Source organism: Pocillopora verrucosa, chromosome 14 (genome assembly GCF_036669915.1).
Source record: "Pocillopora verrucosa isolate sample1 chromosome 14, ASM3666991v2, whole genome shotgun sequence".
NCBI lineage: Eukaryota > Metazoa > Cnidaria > Anthozoa > Scleractinia > Pocilloporidae > Pocillopora > Pocillopora verrucosa.
In genome coordinates, this window is record NC_089325.1 from 10,128,017 (window position 1) to 10,151,454 (window position 23,438).

General features: G+C 37.8%; 2 protein-coding genes and 1 non-coding gene across 6 annotated transcripts; 2 read left to right on the forward strand and 1 right to left on the reverse strand.

Moving 5' to 3' along the window:
- Positions 1 to 269: 269 nt before the first annotated feature.
- On the forward strand, positions 270 to 4,016 carry LOC131797850 (exosome complex component RRP43-like). The gene is made up of 11 exons (XM_059115518.2): positions 270 to 308; positions 391 to 427; positions 567 to 630; positions 736 to 809; positions 1,266 to 1,311; positions 1,943 to 2,048; positions 2,171 to 2,216; positions 2,744 to 2,840; positions 3,019 to 3,139; positions 3,269 to 3,375; positions 3,575 to 4,016. The coding sequence occupies exons 1-11, from the start codon at positions 292 to 294 to the stop codon at positions 3,685 to 3,687; spliced, it is 828 nt and encodes a 275-aa protein (XP_058971501.2). The 5' UTR covers positions 270 to 291; the 3' UTR covers positions 3,688 to 4,016.
- A 148-nt stretch (positions 4,017 to 4,164) lies between these two features.
- Positions 4,165 to 23,159, reverse strand: LOC131797842 (putative transcription factor SPT20 homolog-like 2). 4 transcript variants are annotated; one of them, XM_066161666.1, is made up of 20 exons: positions 22,967 to 23,159; positions 19,089 to 19,144; positions 18,559 to 18,597; positions 18,052 to 18,113; positions 17,169 to 17,235; positions 12,489 to 12,615; positions 12,180 to 12,208; positions 12,051 to 12,086; positions 11,615 to 11,653; positions 11,178 to 11,288; positions 10,386 to 10,579; positions 9,410 to 9,617; positions 8,551 to 8,843; positions 7,541 to 8,004; positions 7,001 to 7,203; positions 6,223 to 6,426; positions 6,046 to 6,117; positions 5,660 to 5,882; positions 5,146 to 5,393; positions 4,165 to 4,508 (listed from the first exon to the last, which is right to left on the reverse strand). In XM_066161666.1, the coding sequence occupies exons 3-20, from the start codon at positions 18,592 to 18,594 to the stop codon at positions 4,392 to 4,394; spliced, it is 2,733 nt and encodes a 910-aa protein (XP_066017763.1). In that variant the 5' UTR covers positions 18,595 to 18,597; positions 19,089 to 19,144; positions 22,967 to 23,159; the 3' UTR covers positions 4,165 to 4,391. The 4 variants fall into 4 exon arrangements, with proteins under 4 accessions (XP_066017763.1, XP_058971494.1, XP_066017762.1 ...); XM_059115511.2 differs by lacking the exon at positions 19,089 to 19,144; XM_066161665.1 differs by lacking the exon at positions 19,089 to 19,144 and having other exon boundaries at positions 18,559 to 18,737.
- On the forward strand, positions 16,356 to 16,428 carry Trnap-cgg (transfer RNA proline (anticodon CGG)). Its single transcript has one exon. It is a non-coding gene; the product is annotated as a tRNA-Pro (tRNA).
- Positions 23,160 to 23,438: the final 279 nt, after the last annotated feature.

Below are 23,438 nucleotides of genomic sequence, written 5' to 3' on the forward strand. Positions count from 1 at the left end.
AAAAAAAACCACTTCTGCATTGAGGTTGGAGGAATAAGGTAATTGGTACATTTTTTTTTAAAGTTTGTAACCCAGAACTTGGGTACTTGGATGTTACGCGGTAACTCCTCATCGTCCTTGTGACGCAGAATTTTACTAGTCTCTATTTTAATAGTCAGAAGTCTATTGTTGCCAATCCTGTGTGTTGGTTCCTCTGTGTCGTTTCCCGATTCGGCTCATGTATTTCAGATATCGTTCAGCGGCATGTACCAGCGAGTTAGTGTCCATCATGTAATTAGGACATCGAAGAAAATGGCGGCGGATTTCAAGTAAGTGTGCTGCCTCTTCGATCGAGTCGTTTAGCAATCAGTTTTCGACATTCACTTTACTCTTTGCATCTTCACATTATAGGACTGCACAGCCATTAGAATATTACAGGCAGTTTCTGGTGAGCAAATCTTTCGTATAAGTTGAAATACAAGCGTGCTGAACGGTGCGGCTGAAAAAATATATCTTGTTTTAAGCCAGGGTTTATGTCCATTTAAATGCACGCTAGGAAGTCTTCATCTTTTCATTTTAATTTGTAGAAGGAGGATGTAAGGCCAGATGGTCGTGCACTCTTAGAGTTTAGAAAAACGATTCTCAATGTTGGTAAGATGAGGTCTTTTTGTTTCCTACGTTTTGACACTTTTCATACCATGTGAATTTTTACGTTCTTTGGGCTTATCTTAACAATCTTTCAATGATTTTTGCTAGGTTCTATATCGACAGCCGAGGGATCGGCTTTGGTTAAAGTTGGAAACACGACAGTTGTCTGTGGAGTCAAAGCAGTTAGTATACACTGCTACCATACTATCACGATGTATTTCTTTTACCCTCCTACGAGTGACTAGCCTCTAATTTCTCCTTACAATATCACCCCTGAGTCACACATTAAGGCTATGAGAATTTAGGAAATCATCACCAACTTTAGAAGCTTCTGACTTTTAGGCAAATTCTCCTTGCCAGCAACTTAGGAAATAGTATGGAGAATATGCGTCCTGATGTTAGTGTGTAAAGGGTTAAAGCTGAAGCTGAAAGTTAAAGCTGAAGCTGGAAGTTAAAGCTGAAGCTGAAAGTTAAAGCTGAAGTAGGGAACTTCAGCTGTCATATTCTGCTTTCCATTACTGAGGAAACTCTAAATTTACCAAAGTTTAATGTTTTAATGTTTTATGTTTACATGGTAAACTAAGTAAATAATAGGCATTCGTACCAAAATTAAGGCTTTTGTCAATTCTCATCCATAGGAGTTTGCTGTGCCAAGTCAGGATAAACCAAAACATGGTTTCATAGGTCAGTAATAATGCTGATGGTGATAATGATGAGACCACACAAAGGAGCTTGCTGGTGTTTACATCAGTATCTATTGGAATAACAATCAACAAAGACCTCAACTTCTATGCCGTCACTGTTTTTACAATTTAACCCTTGAAACCCTAATTTCTCCATAGAGTAATACTGCCAAATAATTCTGTAGGATCGCAAGAATAAAGGGAATTATGACCAACCTAAGAGGCTTTGATTTTAAAAGGAATTCTCCTTGTCAGTACCAAATGAAATGTGTAGAGAAGAGTATGAAGAATATGTATATTAACATTAACCCTTTAACTCTTATGAGTGACCAAGACAGAATCTCTCCTTACAATATCAATACAATATCAAGCAGGCAAGTGATAAGAATATAGAAAAAATCTTAATTAGGGGATTATTTGTTGATCCAATACCAAATTATCCAAACTAGCATCACAAGAACTGTATTGCAGACAGTAAGGAGAATTAATGATGAGATCTTGGGCATTCCAGGGCTAAGCTATATCTCCCTTAAGTAGCAAGGTATACCTCTGGTACTTTCATGTGTATTTTTGATTTTCAGATATGATTGAGAAAGATGACAAATGTATTAATTTAAAATTTGTGCATTTAGTTCCTAATGTAGATTTACCTCCTCTTTGTTCCTCCCGTTTTCGCCCGGGTCCTCCTGGTGAACAAGCACAAGTTTTGAGTCAATTTGTGGCTGATGTTATCTCCAAGTGAGTACCTGAACATGGAGAAGGATAGATTTGAAACCTTTTGTTTCTTTGCTATCATTTCCATGGTAATCAGTTTTAGTACAATTTGGGGAAATTGAGTGTTTTACTGTTTGCATTATCAGCTGTGAACCAATCAATCTGGAGGACTTGTGTATTGTGGAGGGCAAGGTAGGAAGCTCCTTTCATAGTTCTGATGTGAGCTGAATTTACATTGGATGTGTTTACAGAGTGCAAAATAATGGCAGGTCATTGGATATCATCAAAGTCAAATATGGGTTTTTGTCTAGGTAACTCCTTGGATGGCAGGATATTTTGTCGTGTTGTTTACCCATGTAATGAAGATTTAAATTCCAAGCTAATTTCAGGTTTTAGATACAGCTGTATCACTTTTCCTGCACTGAGTTCAAGGCTACACTGTGCTTGTTTTATAAGAAGGGGAATGATTTATGAGATATGATGTGATTTATCTGTTTGTCCAAAAATGGGTGGTGTTCAGACAAAAATTTTTTTTTGTGCCTTGTCTTTTAAAAAAATATGTGCCATGGTAAACAACCTTTTGTAAAGGAATTTTTTTTCCACCTCCTAACAAGTATAAATTTGAATTTGTACCTTGGAATCTCCCATCCTCCACATATCACAAGACTATCCTACAGGTACTTCCTGCTTCTGTCTTTTAACTTTGCTTTTTCTTCCAGTTGTCATGGGTCCTGTATGTGGATATTATGTGTCTTAGTTATGATGGAAATATAACAGATGCATGTCTCATAGCTGCTATTGCTGCCCTCCTAAACAGTGAGTAATATTCCTTTTTGTGTTGGCACTAGCCAAAACACATATGGTCCTTTCTGTTTTGGAAGCTTTCCTTTACAGTTAATAGAACTTTGTTATTGACATTTCAGTACATTAATATTAGGTACTTTAGAACAGTAACATGGCCACTCGAATTACCTAGAATGATTTTGCTTTCCAGCACACCTTCATTCAGTGACAATAGATGAAGAAACACAAACTCCATTACCATCTGAAGAGAGAGAAGTTCTGTTGAACCTCAGGGCACATCCTGTCTCTGCTACACTTGGTGTATTTGATGAGTAAGTCATGGTAGCCTGTACAGTCAAACAAGTCTTTTAACAAGATGCATTTTCTACTGACGACAACAGTGTTATGTCTTGACTTAATTGTGAAATCCAGCAAACATTGATTTCTTTTTTCCCTTGTAGCACAGTATTGTTTGCTGATCCAACAGATGAAGAGGAAAATCTAGTGACTGGAATTGTGACAGTAGTTATCACAGATGATGATAAAATTGCAGCAGTTCATAAACCAGGTAACATGTGCTTTGGTGATCTGACAATCTTGGGGCAGGCAAAAAAAATACTTTTACCCTTCAACACAGTTCAATTGCAACAACAACAACAGCAACCATTTTGTAAGCTAAAACTATGTTCAGTAGCAGTTTCAGTCATTGAAGTGATGGTGGTTGGGGGAGAATTCTTCATAACACTGTTGTTTTTTTTTTCTTCAAGGTGGATCACCCCTAGTGGATGATAAACTACAGGAATGCTTCAAAGTGGCAGTGAAAAGAGCAAAAGAAGTCAGAGATCTTGTACAAACAGCTTGTATAAATGTTGACAGATGATACAACATCCTATAGAATCTTGCTATTAAAAAATATACTCTACATACATAACAATGACTTCATTCTTTGATTCAAACATTGGTAGATTTTGACGAAAAAGTCTAAGATTGTACGTTAGTGTCTAAAGTTGCATGCTGGTGTCCAAAGTGGGACGGAGGTGTCTGAACTCCAAAAGTGTTTGAAATTGGACAGTAGTGTCCGAAAGGGGATGGAAGTGTCTGAAATCTGACGAAACAGTACAACATTGTTCAGAACCATTTATCTGTGGACGTTAGTACTCTTTCCAGCATTTTTGGGTCTAACAATCAACTAGTTTTCACTGGAAACAGTATAAGAGATCGCAAACTTTACTCTCATTTTCCAGTAATAAACTCCATGATGGGGAAGGATTATGACTTTATTTTACCAATTGTAGTATGACTCTAGGACTAAATATAATGCTGTCATTAAGAAAAGAGGGATGAGTCAGATACCAGAGGAGGATGTGCACTCTTTTGCTCTATTTCAATTTAATATTGACATATACATCTCAGCCAGGCTACATCAATTATTGAATCTTGCTGACACAAATATATTATACTATATTTTGACAATAAAAACTAACTACAGATACCAGTGAAGAGCAATTTCCAAAGTGTCTTTATACAAGCTTGTAAAAAGTCTTAATTATACAATTTAAACCATGATAAATACTGCTGCACAAGTTACTTATTTTGCGATCTTCGTCGCTGTGCTGGGGATCTTCCAGGTGTTCTGGCTGTTGTTTGTGCTCCTTGTGTTTGTTGAGTTACTTTGACTGTTGTGACTGGTTTTCCTTGGATCTTGGAAAAGGAAAAGATGAGTTATAATTAGAAATACTGCAAATGATTGAATAATTTAATTTCCTGCACTTCCTGACTGCAAAGTGGAATGGGGATAGTAAAGAAGAGACCAACAAGAGTGGAGGGTTTCTTAGAAAGGAGGATGTAATAGAGTGGGAGGCTTATTAAAGCAAGACACTCCTGAATGGGAACTTATTGAAGAGGGGAATAATGAGAAAAGGGGAAGTATTAGAAGCTTGTTCTTGGAGAAGGAGACTCATTATAAATGGGAACTTTTTGGAGAAGGAGATGTACTTCTGAGGGGATTTATTAGAGAAGAGGTTCAATAGAGAGTAGGACTCGTTAGTGAAAGGAACTTTTGAAGGAGAGCATACCAGAGAGGGAGAACTATCAGAGCTGGTGCTTAAGAGGGGGGCTTATTTGAAAAGGGAACCAATTAGAGAGGGGTACTTTTTAAGAGGAGAGCTCATAAAAGAAGGTAGCAAGAAAGAGAGAGAAAGATGGAGGGGGAGAATCATGACAGACTTACTAAGGACTAGAGTACGATGCATTTTTTTCCTCTTGGTCAATTCTTTCAGGGACTGATTTTGTTGTTGTTGTTCTTCATATGTTCAACACAAGTGCAAATGATACCTACCTGTTGTAAACCTTGCACTACTTGAGCTTGCTGTGTGTTTATTTGGACAGGGGTTGCTCCTCTTGGTGACTGCACAATGGTGGGCTGTATCTGGGTGGGGCCACCTTGCTGTGGGAACTGCACCATTCGTACCTGAAATGGCTGCTGCTGAAGTTGTGTTCCAATTGGTACCAAAGGTTGCAGGTTTGTAGTGGTTCGGTTGACGGTGGATGTTAGTGCAGCTATGGCTGTTGGTGATGTTCCAGCTCCTGGTGGGAAATTGATGGTTATGTTCAGTTCCTTGAAGCCATGATTAAGAAACAATATACAGTGGATAACAAACTGCACTCTAAACCAATAATTGGTTTAGAGTGCAGTTTGTTATCCACTGTATATTGTTTCTTAATCATGGCTTCAAGGAACTGAACATTAACAAGGAACTGTAATTATTACACACTGAAGTAAGGCAAAACTAAAGCTGTCCCTTTCAAGGATCGATTGCTCAATTACATGAAGCTAATTTTAAAAAAAATACCTGCATTGATCTTCCTTTGCTGTTGTTGTTGTGGACGAATGGGTCTTGTATTCAGAGTAACTGTAGCCATCCCTGAGGGAGGGGAGAGAGGTGTGTTTGGTAGAATAGGCTGTGGTTGGCCAGCAGGGGTACCCTGAGGAGATGTTTTCGCCTGTATCTGAGCATTGATGGTTGCTCCAGTTACTGACTGAATGTGGGTTATTGGAACCAAGTTACCAGGAATCTGAGGAAGAGAAGGAATACTTTTAGAAGTTGTGAATATTGAATATTGCTTTTCTACTCTAGTCAGGGGGAAAGTGCTATGCAGAATTTTAGAGGTTAATTGACAAAACTATAGATCCAATGAACAGAAGTTCTGATCTTAAATTTGCGATCAAACTACATACAGTAAAAGTTGTAGATGGAGATCTTGTCTGATGGACTATCTGAGCTTGTTGTGTTTGGATGTTTGTGGTGCCCTGTTAAAAGAAGAATGATATCAAATGAGTTAAAAGGCAGAAGTTTTCCACATCTCAGAAATGGCTTACTTAGCTTCAGTGCTGACTTAACCTACTTGGCATTACCTGTAGTAGGGTGAGAGATGTCCCTGGTGCAGGTTGTAAGGTCTGATTGGCTGATTTCAAGCCTGTCGCGATGAACTGTGTTGGTAAAGGACCTGATGCTATGGCTACACTTTTGGAAACTGGAACAATGGGCGTGGCACCTGCTACTGTAACAGTTGCTCCAGCTGGGACAGTGACACTCATTCCTCCAGGACCAACAACTGGCTAATTGGATCAAATAAAACTGTTTTACAGCCAAACATTGCATTTGATAAATTTACACCTTAACTGACAGAGCTTGGAATCTAGACTCTTCATCAGATGACAATTCTTTGTATGGAGGTCGTTTTGCTGACCAATTGTTTTGCTTAGGACCAGCGCACTAACATCTTAAGTTGTTCCCTTAACATCTCAGGTCATTTTTCTACCATGTCATAGGTTGTTCTGCTAACCCTTTATGTAATTTCACTGACGTCTCTTTCTACTTTTGTTTTCTTCAAACTAGCAACAAATAAAATGTTGTACCATAAACCCATGGCTATGATTGGCCACAAACGAACCAGGATCAACTGGTTGAAGTGGTCATTAGTGAAATAACTCACAGGTGATATGACCTGATACTTTCTCTTCACCTAAGAGCATAAATGGAAACCAATGAACTGTCAGGGGAGCTTTGCAAAATGCTGAAGGGTGATGTGCGAAGAAATAGCAATCTGCTCAGTGGACGAAGCAGTAGACCTGGTATGCATGGGCCACTTGTCTCAAGTTAAGAAGATGTTTTTTCATATCATAAAGTCACCTGCATGTAGGCTCCCACAACTCCTGTGTACCCCCCACTAGGTGTGGTGGGTGACTGTAGTGAGGTAGCAGTGTCTGGATGAGATATCCTTCTCCCTGTTGTTGGAACGGATTTGACAATGGAGGAAACAGGAACAGGTTTTACACTTGAGACTTGAAGTGTTGTTCCTGGCTGTGCTGTCGAAATGTACCGTGTGACTGTGCCTTAAAAGTATAAATTCCAATCAGTAACTGTAATCCAGATAAAACAAGTCAACAGACTGTAACGGGTAAAGAAATGATTGTTAAAGGTGGGCTGCAATAAGAGAAATTGTGTAAAAGAAACCTGGAAAATCCAGGCTTAAACACAAACCCTGATTTTTTTCACACTTCTTCTCTGCAATTTCTCCAGTTGCAGATCACCTACAAAGATCATTTCTTTGCTCGTTTGTCCTCAGCAGGTCCAAATATGATCATAATATGCCATAACACCCTGTTTTCATCTAACAGTAGCCCCCTTGCATTCAAAAAGCAAATGTTGGGCATACAACTTAATAAATACCTGCTGTAGCAATCTTAGTTGTTCCACTAAGGGGCACACCAGTCCCACTTGGAACTGTGCCAACTACTGTTCCTTGCTGCTGAAACATTGCTAGCTTCTGTCCGTAAGTGCGGACATTAGAAAGACTTTGTACAACAGGTACTTGAGACACTGCAGAGTTACCAGGTAACGTGGTGTGTGACCCTATTCCCAAATTATTACTCTGAATTACAGTCACAGTGTTTGTGGCTGTGGGTAGAGGTATTGCCACCTTGCCCTGTGTCTGGTCTTGTATATTTGGATTTCCAGAAACAGGAACAACAGTGGCTGTTGATGTCTGATTGGGATTATGTGCATGTGATGCCTGTTGACTGGCAGCAGCTGCTGCAGCTTGTGCCACCTGGTGTTGGCCAGGAATGTAGGTGCAAATCTTCACAGACTTACGCCCCTCCTCAGTGTACAAGTCTTGGAACTGCTGAAGATACCTGAGTGATAAGTTGAAGTAAAATCTCTAGCATATCCAGGTTCAGTTACTATATGGTAAGTTACAACTCTCTTTAAGTCAACAAGGTGATTAACAATCAAATTCTCCTCACAATGTCAATACATAATACAGCAAACTGGCAAAGAGAATACAAAAACAAATCATGAACAAGTAACCATTCTTTCCTTGTAAGGGATGCCAGTACATTTAAAGGTAATCCACATATACATTCCCTTCCTTCCCTTCCCTTCCCACCTATTCCATGGCTTCAGCTTCCTGTATTTCCTACATTTCCTCAACTTACTCTGACAAAGGGCTAAGGCCTGAAATGTCAACTTGAGGAACTCTCTCCAGTGGCTAATGTGCATCATCAAATCAGCTGATAAAACCCAATTAACTCGCTTAATCTGAAGTCAAGTATGCAACTGCTACCCACTAGGAAACCATGTCTTCTTTGATTGAGTCATTTCTTGCTCATGTTACAATACAATCAGCACTCATTGAAATAAAGAGATTACATATTAACAGACCCACATTAACCACTCACTTTTGAGCTCCAAGTTTACTTCCAAGAAAAAAGTGACAGGCCTTTCCTGCCTTGTTGGATGCTGAAGTGTTTGTGTTTGGAACAGCAGGAGCCCCTTGTGTATTGCTTGTATCTTCTTCCAGGTATAGTTCACCTAAGTATTGCAAGTCTGTTGGTCTCCGTCGAATAGTCACACGGCAGAAGTAATTCCTGTTATTGGTCTTTTCTCCTTCTAGTGTGACTTCCTGAACCTTTTCTGGTGTGTTATCAGCTGTCAGCTTTGGACGTTCAATTATTTTGGAAAACAAGTCAACCTACGAAAAATATTTAAGTTGTAAGGTGTGGCACATCCACCAAATACAATGATCAAAAGTAATCCAGGACTCTTTTTAGTTTTGCTTCACTTTGGTCTGTAATTGGTCTAGAAAACTTGCATAATGCTCTAAACTAATTAGACTACAAACAAAAACCAATTGTGACTTGGTTGCCTGCCATTTTCAGCAATTTTAGCAATTTGCCTATTTTAACTTTGAATCCTCAATAACTAGTGAGCCAGCAAAGCAGATAATATTTGTTATGATTGACTGTTGTGATTACTTTGCTCTACATGTTAAAACAAATTTAAACTCAAAGTGCCCCATTCAGCCATAGTAGAAGCACTGGTAGTAAATGTTGTGCTTTAGTTGCATGAATGCTTGCAATTTGTGGACAATTTTGGCAAATCATTTCTACAAATGTAAGAGTTGCATCAGGGTGAAAATATAAGTACACACTTGTTGGATAAGGTTCTTAATAGCTATGAGGATCACTGTTCCTAGGATGACTTCTTGGTTTGGTCAGTACTTTGGCCACTTATTGATTGACAACATTTCCCACTTACATCAACCCTTGCAGGTGGTGAGAGGTGAATTGGCTTTTGTCTCCATGTGTCAGTTGTCTGCGGTGTCTTTGCAAGACGAAGATTGACAGGTGGCTGTGGCTTCTTGTAGTGTGACAGGAAATCGAGAACTTTCAGGTAAGAGGGAGCATTACACAGGGACACCAGTCCTGCTCTGTTATAGAATGCTTGGGAGTGTCTTCTTATGCTCCTGAAATATATCAAGCAAGGGTCAGGTGAGGCCTGAAGTCAGCCTCTCTGCACTCTTAGCTGACTCTGTTTTGCCTGCTACATTGCAGCAGAAGTCATCAATTTGTTTTGGGTAGTCATGTGGCCAGCTCATCTGCCCTTAAAACCTTGACCTATTGCCAAATCCTCTAATAAACATTTTCCACCCAGATATTTTCTTTTAGTGACTTAACTTTCAATTGTGGTGATCTCTTGAAAATTTTATGTTGCTCAATGATAACTTGATTGGTGAAAGTTGAGCTTGGAATCCTACATTCTGGTGATAACAAAGGTGAGTATTTATCATGTTTATTTGTTTTGGGTGTCCACAGTTGTTAGAGGCTATTTTCCCACAAAGTTGTAATTACAGACAACTAGAACAGTTTCAAGCAGAGAAATGATCCCCACAGGTGGACTGCCAAGCAACTGCAGTAAAGAGGTTGGAAAAAATCCAGGCTTTGATGAGAATCCCACCTGTGTCTTCTAGTAGGTGTTACTACCAAATGAGCTACAAAGCCACCCATGAGCATGGATTGGAAACCTGTTGAAGCCTGTCACAACTGTGATCAGACAGGTAAATCCCCTATTTGAAGTTTTTCTTTCTTAAGCTTCTTATTGCTTTTCTGCTTTACCATGTGTTGATGGTGATTGCAGAAATCACTTATTAGTAGTTCTTCTCTATAATAGGGTTAAAATGTAAACAACCATTTATAATTGTTTGAAATCAGTTGAGGGGGTTTCTTACACATACCTTCTGATGCCACATGTATGGAACTTGTTCCTGTTGAACTGGAGTTGATTTGCAACCTGTGCAACTTCTATTGAAGGGTCAAGACACAAAGGGCCTTCTGTTGCTAACAGCAACTGGGATTCCAATACTAACTTACTCTCTTCGGTCCAGTTAGGTGACTCGCGAGTCATAGCGTTTATGTCACAAACAAGTGTCTGTATGAGGAAGAGATAAAGGTTACTGCTGTTAGGGCTATCTTGAAGGGTTGTGGAGTCATTCGTGACTTGATATCTCTTTGTCCTTCTATATTTTTAATTCTTAAATAACGACCAAGTAGCACTCAATGACCATTGCAAAAATCAGTGACACTGAGGAACAGAAAATGCTTTGTATGCTTCTTTAACTCTTTAACTCCCAGAAATGATTAACATGTACCTTCTCCCTATAAAATCCATACATGATCCAGCAAACAGGTAATGAGAATACTCAAACTTATCAGGAAGAAGTTGTTACCTTGATTTATCATCAAATTCTTGTAACTAATTTACAAGGAAAATTATAGCATTAAGAAGGGAGAATTAACAATCAGATCTTGGGAGTTTAAGGGTTCAGTCCTTTCCTCTTTGATTTTCCCTTAGAAAGAAAGCTAACTCACACTGAAAAAATCTCTGACTTAGACTTGCAGTCTTTGGTAGTCAGAAACTCTGAATTTGCTTTATACTTGCTTTTGCTTCACCAAAGCTACCAGAAGGCTGGAGAAAAAAATCAGCAGTTTTTGCCTTTGAAACAAAAAAACAAAGTATTTTTGTGTACCTGGTAAGTTGGACGAAGTAAGACATAGTTGCTGTCATATGAGTTGCCTGTGGGACTGTGGCGGTAGTCTCGCACTTCAACTATGACACAACCACTATAAAAAATATTTGCCTGAAAGAGTAGAGAGATGTTTTTTTACATAAGAATGACTTTTTCTCAATTCAGACTGTTATCTCTTGTGCAAAACTAATTTTTCTCTCTCACTGAAATTCCATGACATCTCCAGGTTTACTTGAACCATTTCACACTTTTCTTTTTGTATGAGCAGGGTAAACAAGACAAAGAAAAATATAATTCTTTAGCACAATTGTGGGAAATGGGATGATAATTGCAGCAGTTAAATAGAAAAAGAATCTCATCCTTCAAATTTCAAACCCTGTTGTAATTTAGACTTAACTATTATGGCTGTTTTAATACTGGATTCAGTGCAACCATACCTGAGATTTTTCTAACAGATCAATCAGGACTGGAGGAAGCTAAAACAACACCAAACAAAGACCTCATCAGAATATTTGTCTAAGCTGCTTTATTGAGCATATAAACTGCTGATATTTCTTCTTTAAAAAACTATAATTAGAAAGCATTAGACAATCTTAATAATCAGACATTAAGCTGTCTGTGGTTTATAAAGATTCTGAAAAATTTACCAGCATGAAAACTGAAAGGCAAAACTTCATTTTTAAATCTAGAAGCAGTTAGACTTGGCTCTTCCTTAGCTTGACCAAGATTATACATGTGAGAAAGGAGGGGTGAAGGGCGTGTCCAAGAAGGGGTGTGAAGGGGAAGTTGTAGAAGTGATTTGGGAGGAGGAAAAAAGTTACCAGCCCTTAAGTCGAGGCAATTGAGAGGTGCAATAAACAAAATCTCCTATACCTCTTGGGCATCAAGGTAATCCAAGAATTCAGACTCCTGTTGTTAAAAAGAAAAAAAATTGAGGACAATCTTAAACATAAAAAGAGGAACTAAATAATTGAAATCTCATTCATAATGAACTTGACTAACTTCATAAGGCAGCTTCACAGTTTCTGAATCTGAGGAAATCAAGAGAAATACAGACTAGATTACATTACTTTCACATGCCATAAATATTATCAATTGCCTTCTTCCACTAACAGCTACATGTATCTCATTTGTGAACACAGGCAAACTGTCCGGGAAAGCTGACAAATGCCCAAAGGTAACCTGCAAAGGACTGATATCAAATCCAGGCCAGCAGAAGTGGCAGAATAAGCACAGGCAGGATGGGTAGGATATTTGGTTGGAGTACAGACTATGGGTCCATAATAACCATAATATTTAATATGTACTTACCTGCACCATTCTTGCCTTTAAGCATCAATGAGTAGCCTTCATTCCTGGCGTACAGGTTTACAACAAGGGTTGAAAGATTGTCTTGAAGAACAACTTTCTCCAGCAGCCGTACTCCATGACAAAAGCGCTAATAGCATGGGAAATGAAAAACCAAAGTTGGAGTGGATATAAAACAAATCATTTCAATCATAAGATGTTTGGATCACCTTCCACTATTCAAAATCAAAATAAACCTATCCTTCTAAAAGGTATTGACCCTTTCACTCATAAAATCTTATTACCAATTCTCCTTACTGTCAACCATACAATTCCTATCATGTTAGTTTTGAGAATTTGGTATTGGATCAACTAATAATTCCCTATTTTATATTTTTCTCTATTCTCATCACTTGTTTGCTTGATACTGTACTGATATGGTAAGGAGAAATTCTGTCTTAGTCACTCATAAGAGTTATGGGGTCAACATATTTTAAATGACAAAGTGGTCTGAAAAGAGATGTTGACATGCATTTTTTCACAAAATTAACTCCATATACGCTGCAAGAATGCATTTATATCAGCCTGTTAAAAAGCTAGACAATAGAAGTGCCAGATTTCACATACAAATTTTCTCTCACCACAAAAACAAAGTGGGAAATTTTATTGGGCAAGCTCACCCTAACTAGGGGGTCACTTCTTCCATCTACAGTTCAGCCTAATTAAAGAATCTTAGCTATCCTTGCTCCACAAACACACAACCAACATCCAATTTCCAGGCCAATATCACAAAGTGTGACCCCATATTTTGCCAACAATCAAACATGAAATGGGAATCTATACAACAGTTTCTAAAATGCCATTAACACTTCAGTTGTCCCCCCAAAAAAAAAAAAACTTTACCCTAGCAGGTCTCTTGTCTGATAAAGATCACTGTCTGAGCAACTATATTTTTGATGTAAATTTTACATCCAAGAGGGACAAAGCAACTACCATTGTTAATCAAAACAGAGTGTGTGACCTCCTCTCATTTTCTCCAATCACTGCTATCCACTACCAAACACATGTGCATGTACATCCAGAAGGATCCACTCTGCAACAAATAGAGCCCCCCTTCAGGCTGCCGCCTTTTAGTTGCCATGGTAACTAATAACCTTTTGGTGTAGTAAAAGTCGCAGATTCGGCGACAAGTGTTGGGTGGTTGTTTACCATTCTGTAACCTTCTGTTAGTGCTCATGTTCTGAAGTGCGATAAATATTTGGCGGGAAAAATTGAGTGCAATATTGCATAAAATGTGTCTTTTCTGGCAACGAAAATTTTTTTTCTGACAACTACTTACTGATTTTCGGTTTGGAAAGGGAACTTTACAAAAAATGTTTAGATTAGGGCACTGATTGCAGGTTTTTACACTATGCCTTATAGAGTTTGAACAAACAAACAAAAAAAAAAAAGCAAAAAAAAGAAAGAACACACCTCCCACTAACAACAGATGCAAATATTTTCACAATCTTGCAAAAAAGGCTCTAATGCATACACAAAAGACTAATCTTGTGAGATGCCAATCATGGTAAACATACTGTTATTCTATACCATTCTCTATACTTTTTCTCCTGACCTTTGTAACTCCAAGCTGCCAGATACTAGTGAAGTGTTCAAACAACAACAACATAGCAAATCAGTCAACAAGGACTGCTTAACTATTGCGACCTCATGCAGTATCCACTACAACAACAACAAGAGGCCCATAACAAGATATAATTTGTAGTATTCGGTTGGGTCAAAGACAAATTGCAAATGCATCTCTTTAAAATACCACTCAGCTATGTTCCTATTCCAGTGACATATCAAATACAAACACTACCATAAGAAATATCCTACAGCCTTAAATGCATAGGTGCGTGTCCCATTTGTCTCATCAGCTGTTGACAGCCTGTGTTATTTCTGCACTCCAGCATGTGGCCATTTTGAGAGTTTGGTTTTATAACTGAGTTGATAATGTATATCAGTAAGAGTAAAGAGTTTCTAAAGCTGAGCATTAGCCCTTGCCAGGGCAAATATCTAATTTCTCTCACCATGGGCTAATTGCACTAAAAATGTCAGCCTTGGAGACTCTATGTTGCTGCTAATTTACAACATCAACTCAGTTGATAAAACCAAATTGACTTGTTATACTTCCCCGTTGATGCAGCCTCACAGTTTCTTAGAAATTCACCCCTTTTATTCATTGTGGCAATTTTCATTTGGTTCACATGGAAAGTTTAAAAAATTATCATCAACAAAATTGTTGCAAAAGTAGCCATTTTGAGCACCTAAATTACCTAGTGATTGGGGTCTTAAAAGGGAGATTAACATTTACATTCATAATCACCACTGATATTCTGACATTTTCTTTTACATGAAATTTCCCCTTTCACAAAGTTGCTGTCTCCAAAGACAAGCAGTGTGGTTAGCAGTATAGTGCATGGTGTTATATTGCCCATTTATAACCTCTGACCACTGAAATTTTCTTCGACGACCATTCCATGACTTCAGACTTTGAAAGGTCTGATACCCTCTGATGCCTTGATACCCTCTACTTTGATACCTTAAACATAACAGCCAGGTTTTCAGGAAAAGGTTTTTAACTCCTCTAGTAGGTCTTGCAGCTCAGTTTTTGTAAACTGAGGTATTTTTGGTAAGGAATATATTGACGAGAGTTCATCCTGTTCAAGGAAACCCTTCTGCCCTTTGTATTCTACTTTTATGGAAATTGTTCGACAAAAATGTTGACTAAATTTTCATCTTGGCTAGAAATCCTTAGGGTTGCACAAGAATTAGCATGATCATAAACTCATACACTGAGCTCCAGGTTAAGGGTTTTTCAAAGCCACCATCTGAGAACCAAAAAGAAGAAAATGGTCACCAGAAATGGAACCTTTGTGCAATATTAGGAGTTAGTTAACTGCCAAGCACAACACTTGTCTTTGTAACAAGCAATATGGTGGTGATATGGCTGGGAATTGTCTTGAAGGTTCGCGAAACATCTCAAGACAAAAGAGGAGGAAGAGGTTGCAGAGTAGTACTACTAATATAATATTCCATTGTTGAACTTACTTTCACTTAAGATAATCAAGATTCAAGAGCATAAACATTAACAGATTGCTACCTGACCCCCCAACCTGGGTTGCCAATTTAGCCCCTTTCTTATAATATATTATGTCATTGTTTATCTCACTTTAACTTAAGATCATAGAAATTAAAGAACCAAAACATTATACTGTGATGCATGACCGCCCAACACAGGTTGACAATTCCGTGACTTTCGCTGAGAGTTGAGTCTACTTCGTAACAGACCTCGCTCGCCATGGAGTCTCTGTGGCTCGGTGTAGAGCATAGGAGCGCAGAATCTGAAGGTCTGAGGTTGGATTCCTCACGGGGACTCAGAATTTTTTCATTTTTTTTTCCCTTGGTCCCATGCTTGTGACAAGACGAAAAACATCTTTCTTTATTTCCTTACCGAGCTCAAAACTTACCATCTCTCTTATTTCTATCTACAAACATAATGCTATTGACATTGCTGATCCTAGCAGTATGCTGGACGCATGTCATACGAACTTTGTAATAGACCTCGCTCACCGTGGAGTCTCTGTGGCTCGGTGTAGAGCATAGGAGCGCAGAATCTGAAGGTCTGAGGTTCAATTCCTCATGGGGACTCAGAATTTTTTTTTTTTTTTTCATTTGTCCCACACTTGTGTTGTGACAAAAACATCTTTCTTTTTTTCCTTACCAAGCTCAAAACTTACCGTCTCTCTTATTTCTATCTACAAACATTATGCTAACAACATTGCTGATCCTAGCAGTATGCTGGATGCTTGTCATATGAACTTTGTGATAGACCTCACTCACCATGGAGTCTCTGTGGCTCAGTGGTAGAGCATCAGAGCTCGGAATCTGAAGGTCTGAGGTTCGATTCCTCATGGGGACTTTGACTTCAGTTCCTCAGGGAATTTTTTCTTTGTCCCACGCTCGTGACAAGATGAAAAACATCTTTCTTTACTAACATCTTCCTTCTTATCATGGCAACCGAAATAATCAAGAGAGAGCGCAGGACAAGACACAAATGACTTTTGATGCAATATCTTCTTCTCACTCTGTTTCACACCAGAAAAGAAGATATTTCGCTGGAAGAATCTGGTAGTCAATCAGAAGTCACTTGGAAACCTTTTCTACACAACCCCTCCATCTACAGCCCCCATCACATTTTTTTAAAGCAACCCCCTCCCCCCTCCCCTTTTCTCAATGATATTGTTTTCAAGCTGTCCAATATTCCCATTATGAACACTCACAAGGGGGGGGGGGGATAGGAGGAAATGTTTCAACAGTTGTGAAGACGATGACCCTTCATTAACCCTTTCACACCTAAGAGTGACTAGCATCTAATTTTTCCTTACAACATTACCATTAAGTCTCACATCATGGTCATGAGAATAAAGGAAATGGTCACCAACTAGAGAAGCTTTAGATTCTTAAACAAATTCTCCTCTTCAGTGCCTCAGGAAATGTATTGGGAACAGTATGGAGAATATGCATACTGATATTAGGGTGTAAAGGATGAAATTTTCTTGAAACATTCTTCTCCCTTCTTTCTTGCAGTCATTAAAAACAAGGAAAGGAAGATATTTTCAAAAGTTATGACAACAATTGTATCAGCACTGCATCTCTAACCTTGTCTTTTGGGGCCCCTTCACATGATTCTATGTAACAGTCCAGAAGACGTTCCTCTAAAGACTGCCTAAAAAGCAAGAGAACATTTTCCAAAATCAATCATTTCTCTAACACCCTAAGATCTTTCACTTATAAGTATCACAGCTGAAAGTCACCTAAGAACCTTGAATACATCAGTTTAACCTCTCCTGCAACAATGGCAACACATCCAATCAACCAACTGTAGATTTTTGTTAAAGATTCAGTGGATGTCCAGATGCCTAGATACCAAAGATTGTAAATTGGCTGAAAATTATAGCCCTGATTTCTGCTCAATTGCCTGATTGTAAATTATTTCAGTCTTTACTTTATGCCCCCCCTTGTTGGTGCTTGGGTGTTAAGCTAGCTGACTTTACACAGTTTTTGACAGTTGAAAAAAAAAAGTCAAACACCATTCCTGACTTGTAGACTCTGATGGCTGAGCAATTCAGTAAAAAATGGAACAAGGCTTCTTTGCCAAACATCAGAAGGAAAGAAAACTTTGGGTAAGATCTTAAACCATTATAGCAGATAAAAGCAAAACATGATCACATGTCCAAACAAAAAGTCCAACTAACTGATAAAACCAAAAATATGGCACTGATGGTTGCATATGCTTACTTGTATTCACTGCCCTGCTATGTATCAAACATCATTTTTTAACTCTAATGTGCCAAACATCAGCTTCTTTAGGAACTTATCTCTTTATAATAAATATAGGATTGAGTTACTCATCGTTCTACGACCCCACAAGCCACTAGGCTTTATCCACATGCCACTGAAATAAAGGTTTTTACTTACTTACTTACTTACTCAATCAAAGACAGGGTAAAACTAGTTTTTAAATTAAAGATTATCATCATACCATTTTCCTGAGCTTGGTCTTTTTCTTTTCAATAGTCGGCGACAAGCAGAGTTTATCACCTCCTGAAAAATCAGACCATTATAACAAATTTTGAGAGCTGTTAATCCTCTGTTTAGCCTTCCTCTTAAAAAATTGTGAATCTAAGAACTTCAAGTTGGATAAAGCTAAACACAGTTTTACTTGAAACTTTCACCCCACAGGTATGACTAAAAGAAATATCTCATTAAAATATGATGACAACTTCAAGCAGAAAGTTCATGGCAAGAAGGTTAATTTCAACCAGGAAATATTTTTTAATTTAACATCAAATTCTCAGGGAAGAAATTATAATAAATTTATCATAGAGAATGGAGCAAATCGACATCTAGATGTTTGGGAAAAAAAAGAAGTTTACAACAATGTTGAAGATCAAATGTGGAAGGTTCTGTCTAGGTAAACACTGAGAATAACACATGTTACACTGTACTTTAATGCATTTAAGCACTCAGTAAATCTAAATCAACAAACCTGAGGCTTGATGTCCCCATGAATAGCACCAATCATTATCTAAATCCACAAAAAACAGCTCATTCTTCACTTTTTCTATTTATCAAGGGACTGCAGTATAGTGTATCATGTAAACATCATATGCTGTCTTTGATCTTAAAAGCTAGTGCCCAGTCCTTTCAAGATGAAGACACCATGGCCTGGGAGAATTTAAAAAGGATGTAAAAACGTAATATCTAGATACTAAGGTTTGGAACTATTAAAGATGAATCACTCATTGTGGAGAAAAATGATACATACAACAGTAATACCCTGGTGATTAATGAAAGGCTTTATGCTTTTCTGAAAGGCAAGTTATTTTGATTCTTCAAAATGTGCCAAATATTTATTCAAGTGAAATAATTAAAGTAATCTTCCTTCAGTACACACAGCTTAATATTTAAAAAGTATGTATGCTAAAAAATGTTTTTAGTTTTGGTTTCACAAAATTTTGCAGATGATTTCAAAATATTTAAATATCTAGAATTGAAAGAGTTGTTTTCAAATGTTACCAGTAAGGTTGAACCTGTAGATCCTGTCTTCACCAATTAAATTCATAACTTGGAAACTAAAAGACACATCAGGCAAGCATCATCATAAACTTTGATGGAAAATTATAATTCTGTTAAGAGCAGGTGGACTCAGAACAATACACGTTAGACTCAACAAGGCTTTGAAACATCTGTCACCTCAAACCCACAAAAGGTAAGTTGATTTCTATTTGCAAAATGTGCTTTAAATAATAATTGTTGATAGCCCATATACCCAGAATAGGTGCCACATTTCTAATGTATACATTAAAAAAAAATACACCTTGACTCCAATTTGATTGTGAGTAATTTTTTTATTTTTTTGGGATCATGGTCCTATCTTCTATTCCATTCTGAAAATTGTCAAAATGCTAAGAGAGACATTGCAATAAGTGACACTGTGAAGGTAGATCAATGAAGTTTAATGGAAAATCAATAAAGCATAATATTCAGTGGGGTCGTACAAGGCTGTCAACAAGTTTAACTGTAGAAGAAAAATAAGTAATAGTAAACTTTCAAGTTATCAAGGACCTGCATGTTGTTTTGTCAGATTACACACAAGAATGGAAACTATTTTAATAGTTAAAAGTTCTAATGTGCCTGATGTTACCAAAGTTAACATCAACCTTTAAGTCTATTCTGAATAAATTCAAATATTGTACAATTTTGCATCAGAACTTATGGTAAAATGAGGTGCAAGTGGGTGGCTTCAGATGGCAGACTGTTGGATGGTTTTTGGCAGCTATCAGCTCTTATTGACGGGGTTGATAACAGAAATTGGCCACCATAACGAGTTCAAAAGCTGACGTTTTGAGCATTAGCCCTTTGTCAGAGCGAAAGTTCAACAGCTTAGATTTATTCTTTCAGGAACAAAAGTGTTTCATGTGACAAATAAAGGGGTAAATGAAATTCTCATTTGATTCAACACCAAATTCTTAGAACTAAAATTACATGAAATATATGGTAAATAGTAAGGAGAATTACTATTCAGGTCTTAGGAGTGATAGGGTCATGTAACTTTTAATGCAACATAATAAAAATGTACGTAAGAATATTTAAGGTGTGTTATGGAATAATTTTAAATTATTCTTCTGCACCAATCATAACAACTAAGCCTTTTGATAGACATTTATAAGTTCCTGTCCCTAAATATTTAATTCTTGACTACTCTTACATATTCAGCCCTAACAATTTGCTTGTAAATGCTAACAGTGTTCCTAACCTCTTCCATGAAATGAATGTTGCAATTCTTTAAGATCCACATAATCCAGAATTCATGACAGATCTTTTCACTCTTCAGTTGGTCCTATTAGTAATAATCTTAGACTTTACTGAGAAGCTGTCAAGGAAATTTTACCCCACAGCTTTACCAAAAATTAAAATTGAAGCATCATTTACTTCCAGGAACCTTCAGCCTACTCATTTTGGCCACAATGAAAATCTTTCATCATCATTCGTGCCACAAGAATTTTTCATGTAAAAATTTAGTTTTCTGTAATGCCTAATTGGGTTTTCACCCCCTAAGGCTTCATTAATACAAAAAAAAACTTGAGAGTTGTTGTCGTCAGCATGACAAGAACAATTCACTGTTCGTGACCAACTCCATGATAACCTTCCACAATACCTCCAGGGGTAACACATTTGCACCGAAAAATACACTAAAACACAATTTGCCCCAAGAACTTCTCTTGAGAATTCTAGACAGTTCATCATATTTTTAAGTACTAAATGGGTTTGTTTATAGCAAGTGCTGAGTTGTTCAATCACAACATCAGCTTAAAGAGCACAGTTAAAATTACTCAGCGTTTTAAGAGAGGGAGCATTTCCATATTTGAAGGAGAAACAAGTAACTTTCGAAAATTAACAAATTCAGTGGACACATGTCTAATTCCATTTGCAAACAAAGGAAAAACACTACAGTTCCTCAAATATGATTTTAAAATTTTGGAAATCTATTATTTTCCTTCACAATAAAAGATAATACAATGACAAAGGTCTGGAAAATTATCAATTTTTGAGAATTTCTTAATTCTGTGTAACTGATGAAAGACCACATTGCAGTGAGTCAAATTGAGATTTTCACAGATTGCTAAGACTAATGTACTTTGAAATTGGTTCTAAAACTTGGTTTCAGTCAGTCTGCTAGTCGATTTTGATATCATCTTCTCAGCAGTCAACCTGGTAGTAGCTAGGGACAGGTTGGCACCATAATCAATAACTACTTTTTACGGCAAAATCATTCTAAACAAAAAGTTTTCAACTTGAAGACTGGTCTTGTAAATAAGGCAAACTGGCTTATCGAGATCACAAAAAGTTAAGTTAACGTAAAGACTGCATTTCAAGAGTGACCCTTGAAGTCTTCTGCTTTGGAAAATTTCATTTTCGACAAGTGCCCTTTCTAGGGTGTCTTAAAGCAAGGCACTAAAAATAACAACAACTTCTTAAAATATCTCAAAATTCCAAACAGAAAGTAATGCATAAAAGACATCGGTAACTAGCTATCGAAAAAGTCTGTTTTCGTGTAGGTATTTATGACTTCTCGGAGCTTCATAAATAAATTACGATCACGAAACAACAGGACCATAACTTGCTTGAAAGCGTGATTCGCTTTCAATTAACAGTCACTTGTCATTCTTGAACTTCCGTTTCGATGCCAGAGTTATGGTGTTACCACGAAAAAATTGCCCTTAATGATGTCTACATCAAATACACACAAAGAACATATACGTATTATAAATATTGCCCATAGCTTGCTCTTCTAATATCCTATTTTTGCACGTAGCTCGCTCGACATGGCAACATTGATACGCGACGAGGCACGCCAAATTAGAGCGGTTGGAAAATTTCTTAAGGGCATACGCAAAATCGCATAGTCAAGACTGACTGTCTCTAGATCTTAGACAGGAAGGCTGTTTCGTGATAGCTTAAATCTACAAACTCTCTAGTAATCCATCAACCAATATTTCAACTGTTACAAATTGTCACGTAGATTATTGACGCTTAAGATCGTCTGCATGTGAACAATTCTGGCCGCAAAAAAGAGCTTAGAAAAACCACAGTACCAACACGAAATAGCTAACGGGGTCAAGTACAGATCTCGAGAAGTAAATTAAACTCGCAAATTGCCCAGTGGCGACTTTTTCACTCGAGTTATCTCGTCAAATCGTCTGTGCGGAATTAGTGGCGATTTCGTCGGATTTTCCATTTACATGACAATTTTACTCAATTTTCGTACACTTAGACGCAAAATTCTGTGTAAATAAAATTTGTAACTCATTAGCGGTGAATCGCTAAAACAACTACAGATCGAGGTTCAAAGTGTTTATGCATCATTTCACGGCAAAACATTGAACCAATTAAACGCGTCCACTGTTCGTGTGATTTTTCTCATTCAACGAACGATAAATCACAAACAATCAATATTTAGCGCGTCGCTTTGACGGCACGGAGGTATTTTAAAGCACCAACTTTTTCTCACAATCGAAGAAGACATCTTTCTTCTTCCCTCAAGGTATGCGACAGTAAAGAGGAACTGGCTGCACTGACAATTACGAAGTAATTTCCTCCGCACGTGTGCCGCCATGGTCGGTGGAAAATATGGGCGAGTAAATTTTATGCACAGTATACCTGGCGCCTTCCGAAGAATGGGTAATTGACCTCAGGGCACAACGCACGGCCTTGAAAGAGAAGCCGAAAGCACAAATACTACAGCTTTGTCTACTACTGATCTAATATTTATGCGCAGAACACATTTGCGTTCCTCGCTGAAGTGCTTGAAACTTAGAAACTTCAATATCCGCGCCACACGGTGGAAAGAGAAGTCCAGGCGCGCACCCCTAGGAAAAGTACACAGTTTTTACCTCCAATTAGCAGTCTTTATGCTTGTGTGCTCTGACACTTTCGATCCAGCTTATCACGAGAAGCATCTTTCATTTTCGTCATACTTTAGGTAGACCTGTGAGTCAACAAGAATAAGATAAATCCTGTTTCGCTTTTGTTTGCACTGCTATCGAATGACCTCGGGGCGCCATTTTGGCAAAACACGGTGAATGGCCTATCACGAGACCGCAGTCGGAGCCACAAAGAAGTTCCAAAAACACAGGGGTGGAGCTACCGCACGCGATATACACTCGCAAAAACTCAAATTTTTATACCCTTCTGATAAAAATTCAACTTTTTTGTGGTGCTAGATAGTTTATTTTATCTTTTTAAAGTCTTCCACGGCGAAAAGTGTCAATGGCACACGCCTAAGTAGGTCGAAAATATTTGACCCTTGTATTACAATCCTACCCTCCCCGTCCATAGCAAAAACATGTCTGTTGGTGAACAAAA

Bases quoted from the DNA above. Each gene is read 5' to 3' on its own strand.
- LOC131797842 (XM_059115510.2), bottom strand. From the start codon at position 20,370: ATGTGGATCTTAAAGAATTGCAACATTCATTTCATGGAAGAG. The intron at 5,394-5,659 runs GTATTTTTTTTA...ATTTCCCACCAG, and splicing joins GCAAAGGAAGATCAATGCAG to GAGCTGGAACATCACCAACA. The intron at 4,509-5,145 runs GTAGGTATCATT...TCCTTTTCCAAG, and splicing joins TAGTGCAAGGTTTACAACAG to ATCCAAGGAAAACCAGTCAC.
- LOC131797850 (XM_059115518.2), top strand. The intron at 428-566 runs GTGAGCAAATCT...TTTAATTTGTAG, and splicing joins AATATTACAGGCAGTTTCTG to AAGGAGGATGTAAGGCCAGA. The intron at 2,841-3,018 runs GTGAGTAATATT...TTTGCTTTCCAG, and splicing joins TATTGCTGCCCTCCTAAACA to CACACCTTCATTCAGTGACA.